Source organism: Staurois parvus, unplaced genomic scaffold, assembly GCF_062004578.1.
Source record: "Staurois parvus isolate SC_StPar_1 unplaced genomic scaffold, SC_StPar_1.0 ptg000385l, whole genome shotgun sequence".
NCBI lineage: Eukaryota > Metazoa > Chordata > Amphibia > Anura > Ranidae > Staurois > Staurois parvus.
Genome location: NW_028318181.1, coordinates 514648 through 532008, shown reverse-complemented (window position 1 = coordinate 532008; position 17361 = coordinate 514648). Strand labels below are relative to the sequence as shown.

The window sequence follows — 17361 nt, the reverse complement described above, 5'->3', positions numbered from 1 at the left end:
AGCAGCAAACAAAAAAAATTGGAGAAGACTTAATGCAATAGAAGGTACTTCTTTGCGTTAAAAATACATACTTGAATAGTTTTTTAAACCACAGTTTAGTGTCACTTTAACACTAAATGCCCACCTCCAGGCTCCAAGCTCTCCCTACAGGTGAGCTTCACCGTATCCAAACCTTTGCTACAAAGCCTAATCATAATGAACCATTCACCTACTCATACCCCCACGTTAGCGTCTAACACTCTCAACGGAATTCACAAAGAATGTTATAGATACTCTTTAAAATTCCAATAATTCTTTGCATGACAAATGGTAGGTACATGAATCTGTTGCATGTAGGAGCACAGCACTGAGTTTGGTGTGTTTATACTGTGGACATTCTGTCTTTCCCTTGCTAACCAATGCACTGTCAACTGTGCAGCGGACAATGTCATAGCAATCATTGACCTATCACCGGCCTCATTCATCTGGATGGAGAATTCCCAAGCCAACTGCTGAACGTAAACAAGGAGGTGGGGATGCTGACTGACATCAATGTTCCGATATGGCCTTTGCCATATTTGGGTAATGACATCAGCCAGCATCCCTGCCCCTTTGTTGACTCTCACTTGTCGTCCTGGGAATCTCCTAGCTAGCAGATGAATGAGGCTGGGATAGTAATTGCTATGATGCCACCGGCCACCAACTTCATAGCAACCAGGGAGCCCTGTGCAGATAGCTGTTAAATCCACAACAGCTTGCCAACACAAAATTCTCCTCTCTGAGCACTGGTGTCTCTTGGAAAGCTTTACTGAAATAAGTGCAGGGCGTTTTAAAGTGGTCATACCACCCCATAACTGTTTTATTGAATTCCTCCCCCTGTACTTACCTAATCAGCACTGATAACCCCTACAGTTTCAAGCAGAGATCTTACAGCAGTGAAAACTTGGTGTGAAACAACATGACCAATTCAGAATTATACAATATATTGGTAAAACAGGCAAAAGCATCTGTGCTGAAGTTTAAGACTTCAAAACCTTCAGTTTCTAGCTCCTATAGTGATTGTTATCTCTGAATTTGAATGGGTCTCTGTCTTTGCTCAGATAACACAGTCTGTGTATTTGAGAGTACTAATACTCTGCCAGTCCCTCCACCGGCTTCCCATTGCCCAACCAATAAAATTCAAAACATTAACAATCTGTCAGGAAAGGACTCACCGCTGGTGGTGCTGTGGCTCACCTGCTGTGTGGGCTGCAGTACCGGTGCTTGCCAGCGGGTGCTTTCAGCAGCCAGGATCTCACTCCTGCAATCAAGCCATCACTGGAGGCTGATTGCAGGAGGTGTATTTAATCAGGACCAGGCCTGCAATCAGTGCCTTGGTGTTTTCCCATGAGCCCCTGTATCTGCATCCTGTTGTCTACCTGCCTGATCCCCCTGCTTGACTCTGACTCTGATAGAACTCCGCCTGCACCGACCCCGGCTATTCCTGACCATTCTCCTGCCTGCTACTTTTGTACCTTATCCGCCCAATTGATCCTGACCCGGCCTGCCTGACCATTCTACTTCTCCAGCTCTGTCTACGCCTGTGTTCCTGAGCATCTAGTTATTAGTTGAAGGTTTGGTTTTGGTTGCACGGTGCATTTCTGTATATTGTTGTCAGCTCTTAATAAATTATATTATTACATCATTCCTGCAGTCTGCTATTCCGTATCAGTCCACACATCTCTGGTCATATCCGGATCCTTGACACAATCACATATAAAGCCATTTATAACTCTGCTCCAAATTACATCACCAATCTTGTCTCCAAATATCACCGAAACCATACTCTTTGCTCCTCCCACGACCTCCTGCTCTCTAGCTCCCTTGTCTCCTCCTCCCATGCTCATCTCCAGGACTTCTCCAGAGCCTCCCCCATCCTTTGGAACTCTCTACCTCAATCTATCAGACTATCGCCTACTCTGCCCACTTTTAGGAGCTCTCTGAAAACCTTCAGGGAAGCCTATCCTGCCTTCAGCTATTAACGGACTCTTCTATTCCTTCTACCAGTCCATCCCCCACAGTTATTACCTTTTGTACCACCATCCCCTTCCTCTTAGATTGTAAGCTCCAAGGAGCAGGGCCCTCCTAACCCTCTTGTATTGAACTGTATTGTTGCTGTCTTGTCTCCCTTTAATTTGTAAAGCGCTGAGCAAACTGTTTGCGCTATATAAATCCTGTATAATAATAATAATAATGATGGGGTCCTGGGGACATCCAATTGGTTGCTATGAATTGCTGCAATTTTGCATAGCCTTTCTGAACATGCACAAACGTAAGCTAGGAAACTGTCAACCTTCTATTAACCTGAACTATAAATCTGACCTGAAAACAGCACACACTTGCTGACCATACATATGACATCTACCATAGACAAGTGATGAATCTTACATTAACAAGTAATTATCATTCAAACATGGAAACAGGTCATCCAAGGGAAAGGAGGCTCCTTCACCCAACAAGCTGATTATATAATAAAACTCTATTGCTGATTAACTGATGTTGCCAGAGGAAATTTTCTGATGCACATGGACAATACCTACGATGCCTGAGAGCAATGTGGGGCAGTTCTGTAACATTCCTCATGCTCACTGGTTCTTCCTGGAATAGGCAGGTGTAGGTGTGCATTTTCTGTCTTTGCCAACACCAGTGAACGTGCAATTTGTAATTGGTCATTACATAGTGTGGATTTGCTTTAGAAAGTGTTAGAGTTAATACAGACAAAAGGCATAAACACCAACATTTTTTACAGGTGGAAATGTCCTTCAAATTCATTCACCCAGGTAAAGGGCCAGTTCTGATCAGCTGTGTGATAGGGCATGTAATGAGATTACATTAATTCTCATTTCAAGATCTTATCTATGCTTTGTCACCCATCTACATGCCTGCAAATGTGACAGGATTTCACAAAGAATCCATGACTGCACTGACCACATAATCTAGGCGTTTCAAATATCTTTATTGTTTATAGATGGAAACAAAACTCTGATGTTTCCAACAATGCATTTTCCTCTGTTCAAGGACTTAATTGTACTGAATCAACATAAAAAAGTGTTTAAAGCAACTCTCACAAGGTAGGATCATGGCTGTGAAGATGATGTTGTTACGCAAATTTCTTTGCCTATCCCGAGTCTTGCCTATACCTATTCCGTCCTGCTGGCTTCCAGTTTTACATTTTGTCTTGAATGGTACCTTTCTTCAAATGGCTAAACAATCTTATATAGACCCAAGCTTCAAGGAAGCCTAGGCCTTTCCTTTCTCCATAAGTACTATCTGGCAGCTTATTTTACCCAAGTGGCTCAGTGGTAGTTCACGAGGGGACCCCCTTTGTGTCTCCTTGGAAACCTTTGTACCCCAGTCTCAAAAGGCAAGACCATTCCATCTCTGTAATTGATACGGAGGTTGCAGCACAGTATTAACAGCCAAAATCCCAACTGGCTGCAAAAAATCTCACTCTTTAGGTTAACACTGCCACCCATGTTAAAGAGGCCAGTGAAAAGGACAGTACTACTACTTATAGTGCCAGCTCCTGTGAATTGAATCTGTGTTCTCTTGCAGAGATAGAAGGTCCAGTAGAATCCTTAGCATTCAACATGCCTGGGTGTTTTTGATGACAACATTGTGCACTGTGGTTCCACATGTTGTGGTTCCAGCTGCTTGCCACTTCGCCAATACTGCACAAGACACACTAGGAACATAGTGGCTGGCAGGTGGAGCCACAGTGCGCAGCAAGGGCCACAGGCATCTAGTATGCTGAGTAGTAGTGGATACTGAAGATTCTACCAAACCTTCCAGTTCTGCAGGAGAACGAACACTCAATTCACCAGTGGTAAAACAAATAGGTAGAAATGCTATTCTTTTACACACACACACCAATCAGCAATAACATTATGACCACCGACAGTTAAAGTATTAGGTGAACATGTTATCTCTGACGTTGATGTGTTGAATGCAGAAAAATGGAAAAGCGTAAGGATTTTAACAATTTTGACAAAGGCCAAATTGTAATGGCTACTGACAGCTTGGTGCCAGATACCACAGCACACCTTCAGAGGTCTAATGGAATCCATGCCTTGATGGGGTATGGTGGGAGGTCATAATGTTATGGCTGATTGGTATATATATAGATAGATAGATAGATATTACACATATATTATATTTATATATATATATATTGATTGCTACAGGGTTGCTTTAACACAGAACAACAAGGTGGGTGTGTGTATGTGTTTGGAACTCTGTCTGGAACATTATAGATAGATAGCAATTCCATACATCCATTTGGTGCACACAGTAAGCAGCGTGTAACACAAAGGGTTTGATTTACTAAAGGCAAATAAGCTGGTCACCTCACGTGGGAATTTTCCCTTAGCTTAGTGAAATGAGGTGAATCTCTGCTGACTTCAATCATCCAATCATGAGCAAGCATAAATACATTTTATTTATTTTTCTTGCCCATGATTAGGTATTCTTTGCAAATGAGTTTTCACCACATTCATTAAGCCATAGGGGAACTTTCCATGCAAACTGAACAGCCTATTTGCCTTAGTAAATCACTCCCAAAGACTGACAGCAGCAAGGACTTGACCGTTTCTTACCTTAGCCTGGCTAGACAGCTGAGCTACTTGCAGTTTAAGTTCATCATTATGGGCTGTCTGTACCTCTACCTCTTTCACTAGTTTTTTGTTTTTTCCTTTCAGGGTCTCAATCTCCTCCTTCAGATGCTTTATCTGTTTTTCATAATCTTTTCTCTGGATTTCAAAATGTTTTTCAAGCTTCCTATGGAAAAAACAGCGTACATTACTGACCTTTATGTTACAGCTAAACCAATAATAAACCATAAATACCATAAACCTTAGAGATCCCCATCTGCATTAATTTCCTTTATGCCTGTGTCTACAATTCATTGTGCTCTCTCAAAATTTCCCTTTGTAGCCCCCATTTTGAGGCAATGACAGCAAAGCGTAAGTGATGAGCGTAACTGATGACGAGTGATGAGCCTGAATTAAAGACCAGAACTCAGACATCCCTTTAGATGAGCATGTTCCTCCCTGCTGGCCACTGAATGGTGCAGATTTTAGCTGTGCTGTGCTGATCAGTTGCTTGATTACTGTTCTAGAAGCAGATCTGATAGAATGTAATCAAGTAACTGTGTCAGGAAGAGCATGCCAATAGACAAGATGGTTCCTCTGGGCAGACTCCTGTGCATCTTCATAGGCTAATCCACATTCCTTCTTGTGGACGTAGGAGATGGGCACTTGCTCATGTGCGCATACCCGTGCGTCTACCTGTGGGCACACATGTGGCACTCATGACAGATGATGGCACCAAATGGGCTATTTAAACTGAGCCAGTGCTTAGGGTCATTGCTGCTTTGTCTTCAGCCTTCCATGTATCCTGAGACCCTGTGATCCTGTATCCTGACTCCAGTTGCTGACTCGGCTCATCCTGACTACTCTCTGAACTCTGCCTGTACCTTGTCTTCTGACCAACGCTTCTGCCTACTCCATTTGCTGCTGCTCCACCGATAGGTTCCAGACCCGGCTTGTACCCTGACCATGATCTTGCCTGTGCCTCTATACCTGATCTGTCCTGCCAGTCTATGACCCAGCCTACCTGACTCTGCTACTTCTCTGGCTGTGCCTGCTTGTCTACTGTCAGCTATCAGTATATGCTTTACTTGTCTGCTGTCGCCAGTGCCAGTCTGCCTCAGTCTGCCTACCAGCTGCCATCCAGCTTGCCTGCCACACTGAATACCATTGATGACTACTACTGTCTGACATGGACACCTGCGCTATTGCTAGCAAGACCTACAGGCACTCATGCCACTGTGCCACTGTTCACACTATCAGGGGCCCCCGAGTCAGAGGTGTAAGAGAGGCTTTCCTCATCATATCAGGCTCTACTACCAGGTACATGCAAAACTGTTGGGTGGAGTATATAGATAAAATCTACACCAGTAAGTGGCGAGTTCCCTCCCTGGAGCAAGCACATCTAAAAGGTGCCCAGGGATGTGTTCTTTTATTATTGCATGTTATGCACACACAAGAAAGAAAAAATATTAAAACAGTACTAATTCAGTGTTTTGAGTGAGTGATTCATGCTCTTTATTAATACTTATTGTAATGAATGTGACTTTAGTATTCCTTTAATGAAAAAATGAATTAGAAGCAACCTACAAATTATCTAGGTCAATGAAAATTGTATGTGAAATGAACTCCACCTCCATAACCCTAATAAGCATGTCTTTCAACGTTGGAGCCCAGTTTGTTTCTTTATTTATGATACGAGAGTAGAGGTATCACATATGAAATAAGTTATACATACACTCTTTGCTTTTCCTCTTTCTCAACATCTGTAAACAGCTGGTTGGTAAGTTCATTCATTTTATCTGTGCAGAAAAAAGAAAAGCAGCACAACCTTTGATTATATCTGCAAACCTAGCTATATTATAAAAGTTCTGTTAGTCTGAAAACACATTACCCTTCATTTCTTGGGTTTTTTCCTCTAGCCGGGTCTCCAGTTTTTGCTTATGTTCCTGAAGATCAGTGTTCTGAGATTGTAGTTTGGATATTTTCTAATATAAGAGAGACATTTACACAATCATACTGATGATAAAACATCTAGAGAATACATTCGGTAATCTTTCCAAAGACAATAAAAACACCCAGTACAACATGTGGTAGTGTAAGGTGCCTTCTCTATGTGCAGCATCACCCCCTATTACTCACCTAAGCCCCCTCTCGATCCAGTGATGTGCACAGGCTATCTCAGAACTCGGCTATCCCAGAACTCCCTCTCCTCATTGGCTGAGACAGAAGCAGGAGCCATTGGCTCCCACTGTTGTCAATCACAGCCAGTGAGCCAATCAGGAGAGAGGGGGAGGGGCCGAGCTGCAGTTCCCCCATAGCAAGCTACTTGCTGTGGGGGCACCCAACAGGAGGTAGGGACCAGGAGAGCCTGCGGGGGACCCGTGAAGCAGAGGATCCAGGGTGCTCTGTGCAAAACCACTGCACCCAGCAGGTAAGTATAGACAAGCTTGTTATTTTTTTCTTTGAAAAAAAATAAGCCTTTAGAATCAATTTAAGAGCACTAAGTGTCATTGCTGTCTGCTGCTTCACTGCTTTTGACAAGTTTTCTTGACACCAAGAGAAAAAAGGTGACAGGAGAGGGAGTTCCAGCACACAGGCTCCAAATGACAGCCTCAGCTCTGCTCTTGTGCGCTCTGTGAAGGGGGGCGTGTCTCTTCCCTCCAATCAGCTCCCCTCACTAAAGTCTGCAGAGGGGGATTTCACCTCTCCATCACCTTTTTTCTGACAGCTCATACAAGCTTTATAAAATCTGGACTTTGAATGGATGTAGAGAAGAGAAGACTGTGCAGATAAACAGCTACAACTTCTGTAGAAGAATTTGTTTCATCTCTGTGTATCACCTGAGGTCGGTCACTTCACTGGGTATATGGAAGGGTTTACAACCACTTTAACAGCTTCCATGCTGCCCTATAGCAGAAACACTTCTACAGGGCGGCACGGGTGCGCAAAATCATGTATATATACGTAATTTTGCAGTTCCCGGACGGGGGCGCATGCTGGGGCAATTCCCAGGGAGCAATAAAACCAGGTGGTTGAGGCATGGTTTTACCACCCCGGCCACATGCCTGAACACTAACATACAGCTGCTTATGGCTGTACACATGTCATGGCTACAATGCTAAGCATCACAGCCACAGCAAAATTAAACAGCATGTTGCTTTCGGAAGGCCACCACCAAAATACCTATCAACTACAGTAGTTCTATGGGGCTTCCTCAGAACCCTGGGCAATTCACAGTGATTATACGGTTAAAAACAGCGATGAGGAGGCAACATATCGTCTCCTCACTGCCTGTCAAACACCTTTGAAAAGTGATCTGAGAGTGGATTTTCAGAGACGTGGCAGTCCCTAACACACAATGTGTACAAGCTCTAACAGCTGGAAATCACTGTAGTAGACATCACTACTCCAATGATCTCCTCTAGCTTCCCGGTCCTGTAATGAGCGGCTGCCCTGCTGCAGGAGCGCCATTTACAGAATTATTTTCATTTTTTCAATGAATGCAAAGCATTCTCTGATTGGATGAGGTGGAGAGCGTGATGTCACTGTGTAACCTCTCCATCTCATCCAAAAAAAAATGCCATCTGGAATTTCTTCCTTAATGTCCTGCCTTATTTCATTGCATATTCATTTGCATACCAACACACCCTCAGCAAGCAAACAATGCATCCTATCGCACCACCACAATATACATTTACCCCTAAATTGTTTGAGTTCTGCCCAATATCAAATCATAGATTTATTTATTAAATGTCCATATAGAAAGCTGGTGAAATCATTAGATGTCCAGCCCCAGGTTATTACAATTTATTCACAAGCTCAGATTTCAGTTGCATTGTATAGGAAGACTTTCGTGAATGATAAGCAAAGCCTTGCAGCCAAATGACCATCACAAACACTGTCTGACATGAAGCTGGGTGCGCCTTCTAGTGGCAGCAAAAATATTGACATGAAAAAATGCCACAATGAAGACAAAAATACAATGTTCCCTTCATCTATCACACCATGCTATGTAGAAGAGCGATGTTATAGAGACCAAGAGGAACTAACCTGGTCAGTGTCATCTCTGTATTTCTTCCCCTTTTCCTCCTGTGATTTCAACTGCGTAACAGATTTTTCCAGATCTGATTCAAGTTTATGAAGTTTATCAATATCATGTGCATGAGTGGAAGCCAAACTAGTCAGTCTTTCCAATAATCCATGATTTTCTTTGTTCTGAAACGGTATTTGCAGTATTGCTATGAATGCACCTTAAAGCAATTAAAGCATCTAAGGCAAAGTAAACCTAGCAAAAGTTAAAACAGAAGCATGAAAAAAACAAACATACATACCCACCTAGGTGGATGCAGCATCGATCTGATGCTGCATCTGTCCCCTGCTGCCTCTACACTCAGAACTGAGTGATCAAACACCACTGATCGCTCAGTTCTCACTCTTCAGTCAGCAAAGAGACAGTGACCATCAGTCACCACCTCTGTGCCCTGCCTCTCCAGTGCTCACTGGAGCACCTGGCTGCAAAGCAGGTGGGAGGGGCTGGCTTGAGGTCTCAGCAGCACACTGAGAGGCTTAGGCAGCTACCAGTCAGGAATTGGGGTAGATCGGACATTAAAGTTGGGATCTCTCTAAAGCCTAGACCAGCTGAGTGACATCAGTCAACAACGGGCTGAATACTGGTCACAGGAGTGCAGAACGAAGTGTACTCCCTTGATCCCTAGGAGAATAAGGGCCAAAAGAGCTTTAGCTCTACTTCTCTTTTAAGGCATTTACTGCTTTAATTCGTTTTGATTCAAAGCCATTTTGATGTAGTTTTGGATAAGTTAAGGAAGAGTTGGAACCCCTGTTAAGTTTTTATTGCTGTCTGTGTTCCTGCTAGGTGGGCTCACCTTCTCTGTTTGTCCTGTCACCGTTGTCACTGGGAGGGAAAGTAATGAAACCGTTGTCACCAGAACAATAGGTAGGGGTACAACTCCCAATGGGTACAATTGTCTAAGAAAGAAATTCTTCTCAATTTGCAGAGATTGCTTATTGCATCTCTAGGACAGGAAAATAAGGGAAATCTCCCCAATGGACAAAGAAGGAAGGAAGGAAGGAAGGAAGGAAGGAAGGAAGGAAGGAAGGAAGGAAGGAAGGAAATTAATTAGTTTGTACTTATATTTAGACTTTTTTATTTGAACTTGTTTTGCAGCCCTGATGAAGGGGGAGTCTAAGGCTAGTCATACATTTTACAGTTTTCTTGCACAATCTTCCTTTATATTTACCAAAACCATATAATATAAGGTCAAACCTAAACACTCTCAATGTGTATGCAATCAGGCAGGCCCTAGCACTACATCAGGGGTAGGCAACCTTAAGGAGGTGGAGATCTACCTTAACAACATGGGAGAAGTCAAAGATCATGAGCACAGCGTCTCCTCCTCACAGTTGAATTAAACCTCTTATTGCCGTACTACCGTGTCACAATCGCATGCATTGCACATCATGGGTTTAAATTAGGTGGCGAGGAGGCAAAATATCGCCTCCTCACCACCTGTTAAACACACTCGGATTGCTTTTCAGAGGAGCAGCAGTGCCTGCTGCAAGTGTGAATGAGCACTTAGTTGTATTCAGCAGCGGTAACTTTGTTCACAGGTAAAGTTGGGGAGTGGTAAAACCTTGCTGTTGAGTCAGGGTTTTCCTGCCCCCAATCCCTTTCCCCTTTAACTGTTGAGGCAGCAGACAAAGGTGTACACATTCCGCAACAGGAATTAAACCCCCTGTTGTTTTTGGTGGGTGCTATCGCCTGCCAATCATACCCTTCAGTTAAATCAGGCATGTCCAAAGTCCGGCCCGCGGGCCATTTACGGCCCGCGGATCGGTTTAATACGGCCCTCCAACAGCCCTCCCTGCTCTGTGTAATGTGGCCCTCCCACGGCCCTCCCTTCTATGGCAGACAGTCTTCTGCTTGAAAGCAGAGGGCAGTGCGCATGCCTGACTGCAGCGTGTTCTCCCTGGTCTGTGTAAGGCAGGGCTGTCGCACGGCCCTCCCTTCTGTGGCAGACAGTCTTCTGCTTGAGAGCAGTGCGCATGCGTGACTGCGCCGCGCTGGGAGCGACAGAGGGCGGTGACGTCAGGGCCGGGCTTCCAGCGTGAAGTGTGTTTCTCTTCCCCTCCCGGCTGCCGAGCAGAGACTTCAGCTCCAGCTACCTTTTTCACCCTTCACATTAGTGCAGGTAAGTTTTTTTTTTTATTTATTTTCAATACATTGTGAAAACTCAGCTGTCAGTTGATCTTAATGTTATGAAATGAAAAGTATGTCGTTTGCAATTAACTTGGCATAAAATAATTTATTTGCATTTAATTGTAATGGTTCAAAGAATGTTCGGAAAAATGTTCGGCCCTCCACCATGTTCACTTCATCCAATCTGGCCCTCTTTGAAAAAAGTTTGGACACCCCTGAGTTAAATAGAGCCGCCCTGCAAGCGCCCCAAAACTGAGCCCCCTATAAGGCTGCTTTCACACTGATGTGCTGGGGTTTATCTGTACTGTGGGTGCAAAGCAGTGCATCTGCAACTTTCCTGGGTTAGCTTCTTTTTGCCATAGACTTCTATTATAGCCTGTAGGTGTGGTGCAGTTCTCAAAGTGAACCAAAACTCCTGCATTCAGGAAGTTTGGTGTACTTTCAGAAAGTGCACCACACCTACAGGATATAATAGAAGCTTATAGCTAAGAGCAGCAAACCCACAGGAAAGCTGCAGGTACACTGCACTGCACCCACAGTGTGGGTAAACCGCAGCACGTCAGTGTGAAAGCAGCTTTATACTATTAAATCCAGTGTATTGCTTCACACTGACATGAAGATCTCTTCTTTCCTGCTGCTGGCACCACTCTGGAGACCACTAGCTGGGATAAGAGGTGGAGTGCAGTTGGTATCACTCTGCATGGGACAGGAGCCAGCACTACAGAGGAGGCATTAGCTTATGCGGCTTTTGCTCCCTACTACAGCTCCAACTTTACAAGTAGTTCCTCTGCATTGCACTCTGTTTTATACTCTGGAATGGTGGATAAGCAAGCCCAGACTGCAATGTACCAGTCTCCTGGAGGCGATTTACTGGTTGCAGACCCCCACACTACATAGTTGAAGGTGAATCTAAACAAAATTGAATAAGAAACTTGTACAATGTATGGACAGCTGAACTCACAACTAAGTGTCATGATCACTGTATACATATACTCCAGCCTGCAGCACCCAAAATTGTGGGGTTTTGCAATAATATACCATGTTTTAATTGTCCCACAAGTCTACCCTGATTTTATTTGCAAGTCATCAATACATGTTTAGTGTGAGGTTTTCCATTTGCAGATCCCTAATGAAATGCACTCCACTGTTCATGGTTTCACTAAACATTCTCTGAAAACTGGAAAGGTGTTCACTATTCTGACATCAAGTGAATTCTGCTCTGGTAGACTCTCCAAGTAATAGAAAACACTACCTGATCTTCAAGCTTCTTCTGCAGTCTCTGCACCCTATAGGACAGCTGAATGTTCATCACAAACCGCCGGATGTTCTGGAATCTGCGCCGTGCAAGCCAAGCTCGGGCATACTTCTGTAGAATCAAAGCTTTGTGCTCCTCACGCATCTTTGAAAGAAGATGATTAAGATTGGTCAAAGAATATCAAAATAAAGTAAGTTCAAAATTATTCTTAATGCTCCAGCAGAGATTAAACATGATAGTGTGCATCTACCTGTCTGGTAAATGCTCACCTGTACATGCTGCCTGCTGCCATACCCTCCGTACTTCTGATCTGCACACACTACCCGCCGTCATTCTCTCTGCACTCCTGATCTACACATGCTGCCTGCTGTCATACCTTTGTGACTCTGCTCCTAGACATACTGCCTGCTGTCATACCTTTGTGACTCTGCTCCTACACATACTGCCTGCTGTCATACCTTTGTGACTCTGCTCCTACACATACTGCCTGCTGTCATACCTTTGTTACTCTGCGCCTACACATACTGCCTGCTGTCATACCTTTGTTACTCTGCGCCTACACATACTGCCTGCTGTCATACCTTTGTGACTCTGCGCCTACACATACTGCCTGCTGTCATACCTTTGTGACTCTGCTCCTAGACATACTGCCTGCTGTCATACCTTTGTGACTCTGCTCCTAGACATACTGCCTGCTGTCATACCTTTGTGACTCTGCTCCTAGACATACTGCCTGCTGTCATACCTTTGTGACTCTGCTCCTACACATACTGCCTGCTGTCATACCTTTGTGACTCTGCTCCTACACATACTGCCTGCTGTCATACCTTTGTGACTCTGCTCCTACACATACTGCCTGCTGTCATACCTTTGTGACTCTGCTCCTACACATACTGCCTGCTGTCATACCTTTGTGACTCTGCTCCTACACATACTGCCTGCTGTCATACCTTTGTGACTGCTCCTACACATACTGCCTGCTGTCATACCTTTGTGACTCTGCTCCTACACATACTGCCTGCTGTCATACCTTTGTGACTCTGCTCCTACACATACTGCCTGCTGTCATACCTTTGTGACTCTGCTCCTACACATACTGCCTGCTGTCATACCTTTGTGACTGCTCCTACACATACTGCCTGCTGTCATACCTTTGTGACTGCTCCTACACATACTGCCTGCTGTCATACCTTTGTGACTGCTCCTACACATACTGCCTGCTGTCATACCTTTGTGACTCTGCTCCTACGCATACTGCCTGCTGTCATACCTTCTGTAATCCTTAGCTGTATATAATGCCTGCTCTCAGGGCCAGTTCACACCAGATGCAGTCCAGTGCATTTTTTTTTCTTCTGAATCAAAAACGAATGGATATTAGGATAATATTCCAATAGCATACTACACACCAGTGCAGTCAGTTCCAGTCTGTTCCAGTGCAGAAAAAAAAGTAGAATGTGCAACATTTTTTCTGCACAGAGCTTTACTGGAATTTGGAAAAAGCACAAAAAATGCTCCGGCACACACCTAAATGCATCAAAAACACACCAGAATGCACATGTCCCTATTAAGTCCCGGTTCACACTATTGTGGTGCAGCAAACCACACGTTATTCGGACAAGAATCGAACCGCATTCCTGTTCAAATCACATGCGATTTTTTTGCAGTGCAATTTGAGCCATTCATTTTGTATGGCTCAAATCGCACTGCAAATCGCAGCACATCCGCATGAAAGGTGCAGGCACCTTTTTTTTCACACCGAATGGGATTGCATGGATGTTCACACATTCAGCCAATCGCGCTGGATTTTGCAAACCCTTTTTCTGGATGTAGTTAACTTAGATACCCACATCGGTTCACATGAACTGAGTGCGACTGTGATGCAGTGTGGGAAATGCACAGGAATCACTGCAAATCTTGTACTGCATCAGTGTGAACCAGCACTTCAGATGAAGAAAAAAAAGAGGGGAAAAAATGCACTGGAAAACATCAAGAACACGTCAAACATGTGCATGCATAAACGCATCCAGACTGCATTTCTGTGACGTGAACCGGCCCTCATACCTTCTGGACTCCTTACCTGCTCATACTGCCTGCTTTCAAACCCTGTGCACTTCTTACCTGCACATACTGTCATTCTTTCTGTACTCCTATCCTGCACATACTGCCCACTGTCATACCTTCTGGACTCTTCTCTTGCACATATTGCCCACTGTCATACCCCCTTGACTCCTTACCTGTACATACTGACTGCTTTCATACCCTCTGTACTCCTGATCTGCATATACTACCCACTGTCATACCCCCTTGACTCCTTACCTGTACATACTGACTGCTGTCATACCCTCTGTACTCCTGATCTGCATCTACTACCCGCTGTCATACCCCCTTGACTCCTCTCCTGTATATACTGCCCGCTGTCATTCCCTCTGGACTCGTCTCTTGTACGTATTTGTTGTAGTCTCTGTACTCCTTCTCAGTCTCTCCTGCCTGCTGTCATACCCTCATCTCCTGCACATTCTGCCCACTCTCATTCCCTTGCACTCCTCTCCTGCATATACATTATCTGTTATACCCTTCTCTATCCTCTGCATCATATATGGGCTGCTATCATACCCTCTACTCATTCTGCTAAAACCATTCTTTAGCATTGTGTGTAGGATCCTCATTTTTACTTCTGGACCAGGCACACTTTTGCTAGTATATATAATAAAAATAATAATAGCATTACATTTGTTACTATGAATGTGTGATTAACCACCTTCTAAGAATATCATTGGTCAGCATGCTGCCAGCTAATACATATGAGGATAGTCTAATCATAGTCATCTCACAATTCATAGACGTACCTTTCGATACTTCTTTCTGGCCAGGTAACCTCGTGTGTATGCTTGTATGGTCACAGCAGCTACTAGTATAAGCTGGTAAATGCGGCGGACCAGAAAACCTCGGCAGTATTTCTGAATGATGATAGCAGCCCAGGTGTGCTTAATGGCAGTTGCCGTTATTGCTTGCCTAGTAATAAAAAAGCAAATTTAAGTTCAGAGAATACTTATTGATGTTACCATGCAGAATTCTCATTTTCTCCAGGTTATTAAAAGGTAACTCCATTTTCTGATCATATTTCATGTCACACCCATATTTAGGCCCCACCATCAAATCCCCCACTTGCAGAATCCAAGAGTTCTTCTGCAAGTTGATTTCTGTCAGATATGAAATCGGCGTGGCTGTGTAAGGCTTCATACATGTACTCACGTCATTCATTTAAAGAAATCTGTGAATGAACCAACTACAAGTCCCATCTGCCATCGCAATAGAGGGATTGTAGTTCTTATTGGAGCACAAGAGCAGTGATGTCACTGCATTTGCAGCCCAGTGATTCTTCCTCTAGCCCTGTAATGGAAGGTTGGTACCTCCATAGAGACCTGAGCTGGAGGAATAGTCTGCAGGAGCCACAGCATTGCATCCATGATCCATTGATTACCACTGCAATGCTTGTAGGTTCAACTGCAAAAAAATAATAAATGATTAGTACTGTTTGAAAAATGGGCACATTTATTTTTTCTGTGCAAAAGGTGGGTTTCTTCTTTAAGTGATGTCACAGCAATCATGAACTAGCAAAAAAAAAAATCTAGAAACTTTCAGTTTAAAATCAACACTCATAAAAATGAACTGTCAAATTTGGTCGGGAGCTGTAGTTGGCTTTGAATTCATTTAAACTTTGGGTTACCTGACGGCCCGCTGTCCTCTGACATACTGCTGTATGGTAATGGCGGCATGTCTTGCCCGCAGGAATTTTTTGCGTTGCACCCAGCCTCGAATATTCTTCTGGATTATGACACAGGCATTTCTCAGCTTATCAGATCTTAGTTTTTCTAAGTAGGCCACTTGGCCAGCTCTGAAGAAGATTTTAGTCTTTCCAAACACATACTGGTTGGAGTCCTGAAAACAAGGTGAAACCAAAAACAAACAGTAGGAGTAAAGGGTTATTTTACCATCACAGCCACCATTGGTGGTGCCACAATAGGCAAGACTTTAAAAGAGAAGAAGGCTGAGCCATAGTACTGTAGGAGTAGTGGTCTAGAGACAACAGTTCCCTGTCAGATATTTTTCCCTTTAGTTTGGTACTGAGTGATAATATCATTTAGGACATTGTAGGCCCTGCATCAAATGCTAGGAACACATGCAGTCTGCATTCCAAGCATTGGTTTCTGGATGCATACCACCTTTAATGTTAGTATTACACAGTACACCATCCAACCACAGAAGCTGTCAGCCTCTCATTGGTTTCATACACACTGGGGCTTTTGTAAACGCTTTCTCCTAGCAGGAGAAAAGCAGTTTCAAAAATGCACCTAAGCCATGGTTTTGCAAATGCATTTAAGCATGTCAAGTGCTTGGACGCTTTCTTAATTAGCCAGAATATTCATTTATTCTGGCCATTAAAATGAAAATAAAACCGCTCAAGTGCAAAACACACCTAGCGTCTTTACACCTGTTTAGACACGTCAGGTTTTTTTTTCTGCTTGTCAATGCATTTATGATTTTTTTTAAATCATGTCCCTTTATGCCTTTAAAGTGCACTTTATAAAGAATTTTTAAAAGATAAAAGACTTTTTTGCACAGATTAATTGGTTTTCAATGCATTCCTATGGGAAACCGTGTTTTGGTTTACGAATTTTTCGCAATATGAAAAGTCCCGCAGAACATATTAAATTTGTAAATTGAGCTATGCCTGTATTTGTAATATATTCCGTGGAATAAAATGAATTCACATGGGTATTTTCACGGAGTAATTAATAGTTACTTATGATCTGGGTCCAAAATTTTGACAGCTAGTGGGGAGGAGAAGGTCCCCCGATAGCTGTCACAACGAGGATCGGGGGGGGGGGGGTGCAGGGGCTGGTCTGATTGTAATATGTTACACCCTGAATATGGATGTAACATATTACAAAAGGTGAACGTTTCCTTTATACCTGACGTTATAGAATTGTACAGACTTGTTTGTGCCGTGTGTTGATCTGTGATTTATCTCCCAAGTTATTTTTCCAGAAATTCATTCCTGAATGAGGCTCTAACTCATGTACACAAAGGCTAAAATTTGAGACTGTTAAGCGCAGTACCATTATATATACATATATATATATATATATATATATATATATACACACACACACACTATATATATTAATATATTCAATATACTTTTTATGTATAGCTTATCCACACAGGAATGTAAGTGTAAAGGTGCCAGCAATTCTAAATTAAAACTTGATTAGAGTGTG

General features: G+C 43.4%; 1 protein-coding gene across 1 annotated transcript in view; it reads right to left on the bottom strand.

Annotated features, from left to right (window-relative positions):
- Window positions 1-17361, bottom strand: part of LOC149455885 (unconventional myosin-Vc-like) — a 194037-nt gene that overhangs the window by 59026 nt on the left and 117650 nt on the right. The window contains exons 19-25 of the mRNA XM_089685756.1: window positions 15807-16018; window positions 14926-15091; window positions 12077-12223; window positions 8658-8822; window positions 6499-6592; window positions 6343-6406; window positions 4614-4794 (exon numbers count right to left, since the gene is read on the bottom strand). Of these exons, the coding sequence (XP_089541882.1) occupies window positions 4614-4794; window positions 6343-6406; window positions 6499-6592; window positions 8658-8822; window positions 12077-12223; window positions 14926-15091; window positions 15807-16018 (1029 nt within the window). The remainder of the gene's footprint in view (window positions 1-4613; window positions 4795-6342; window positions 6407-6498; window positions 6593-8657; window positions 8823-12076; window positions 12224-14925; window positions 15092-15806; window positions 16019-17361) is intronic.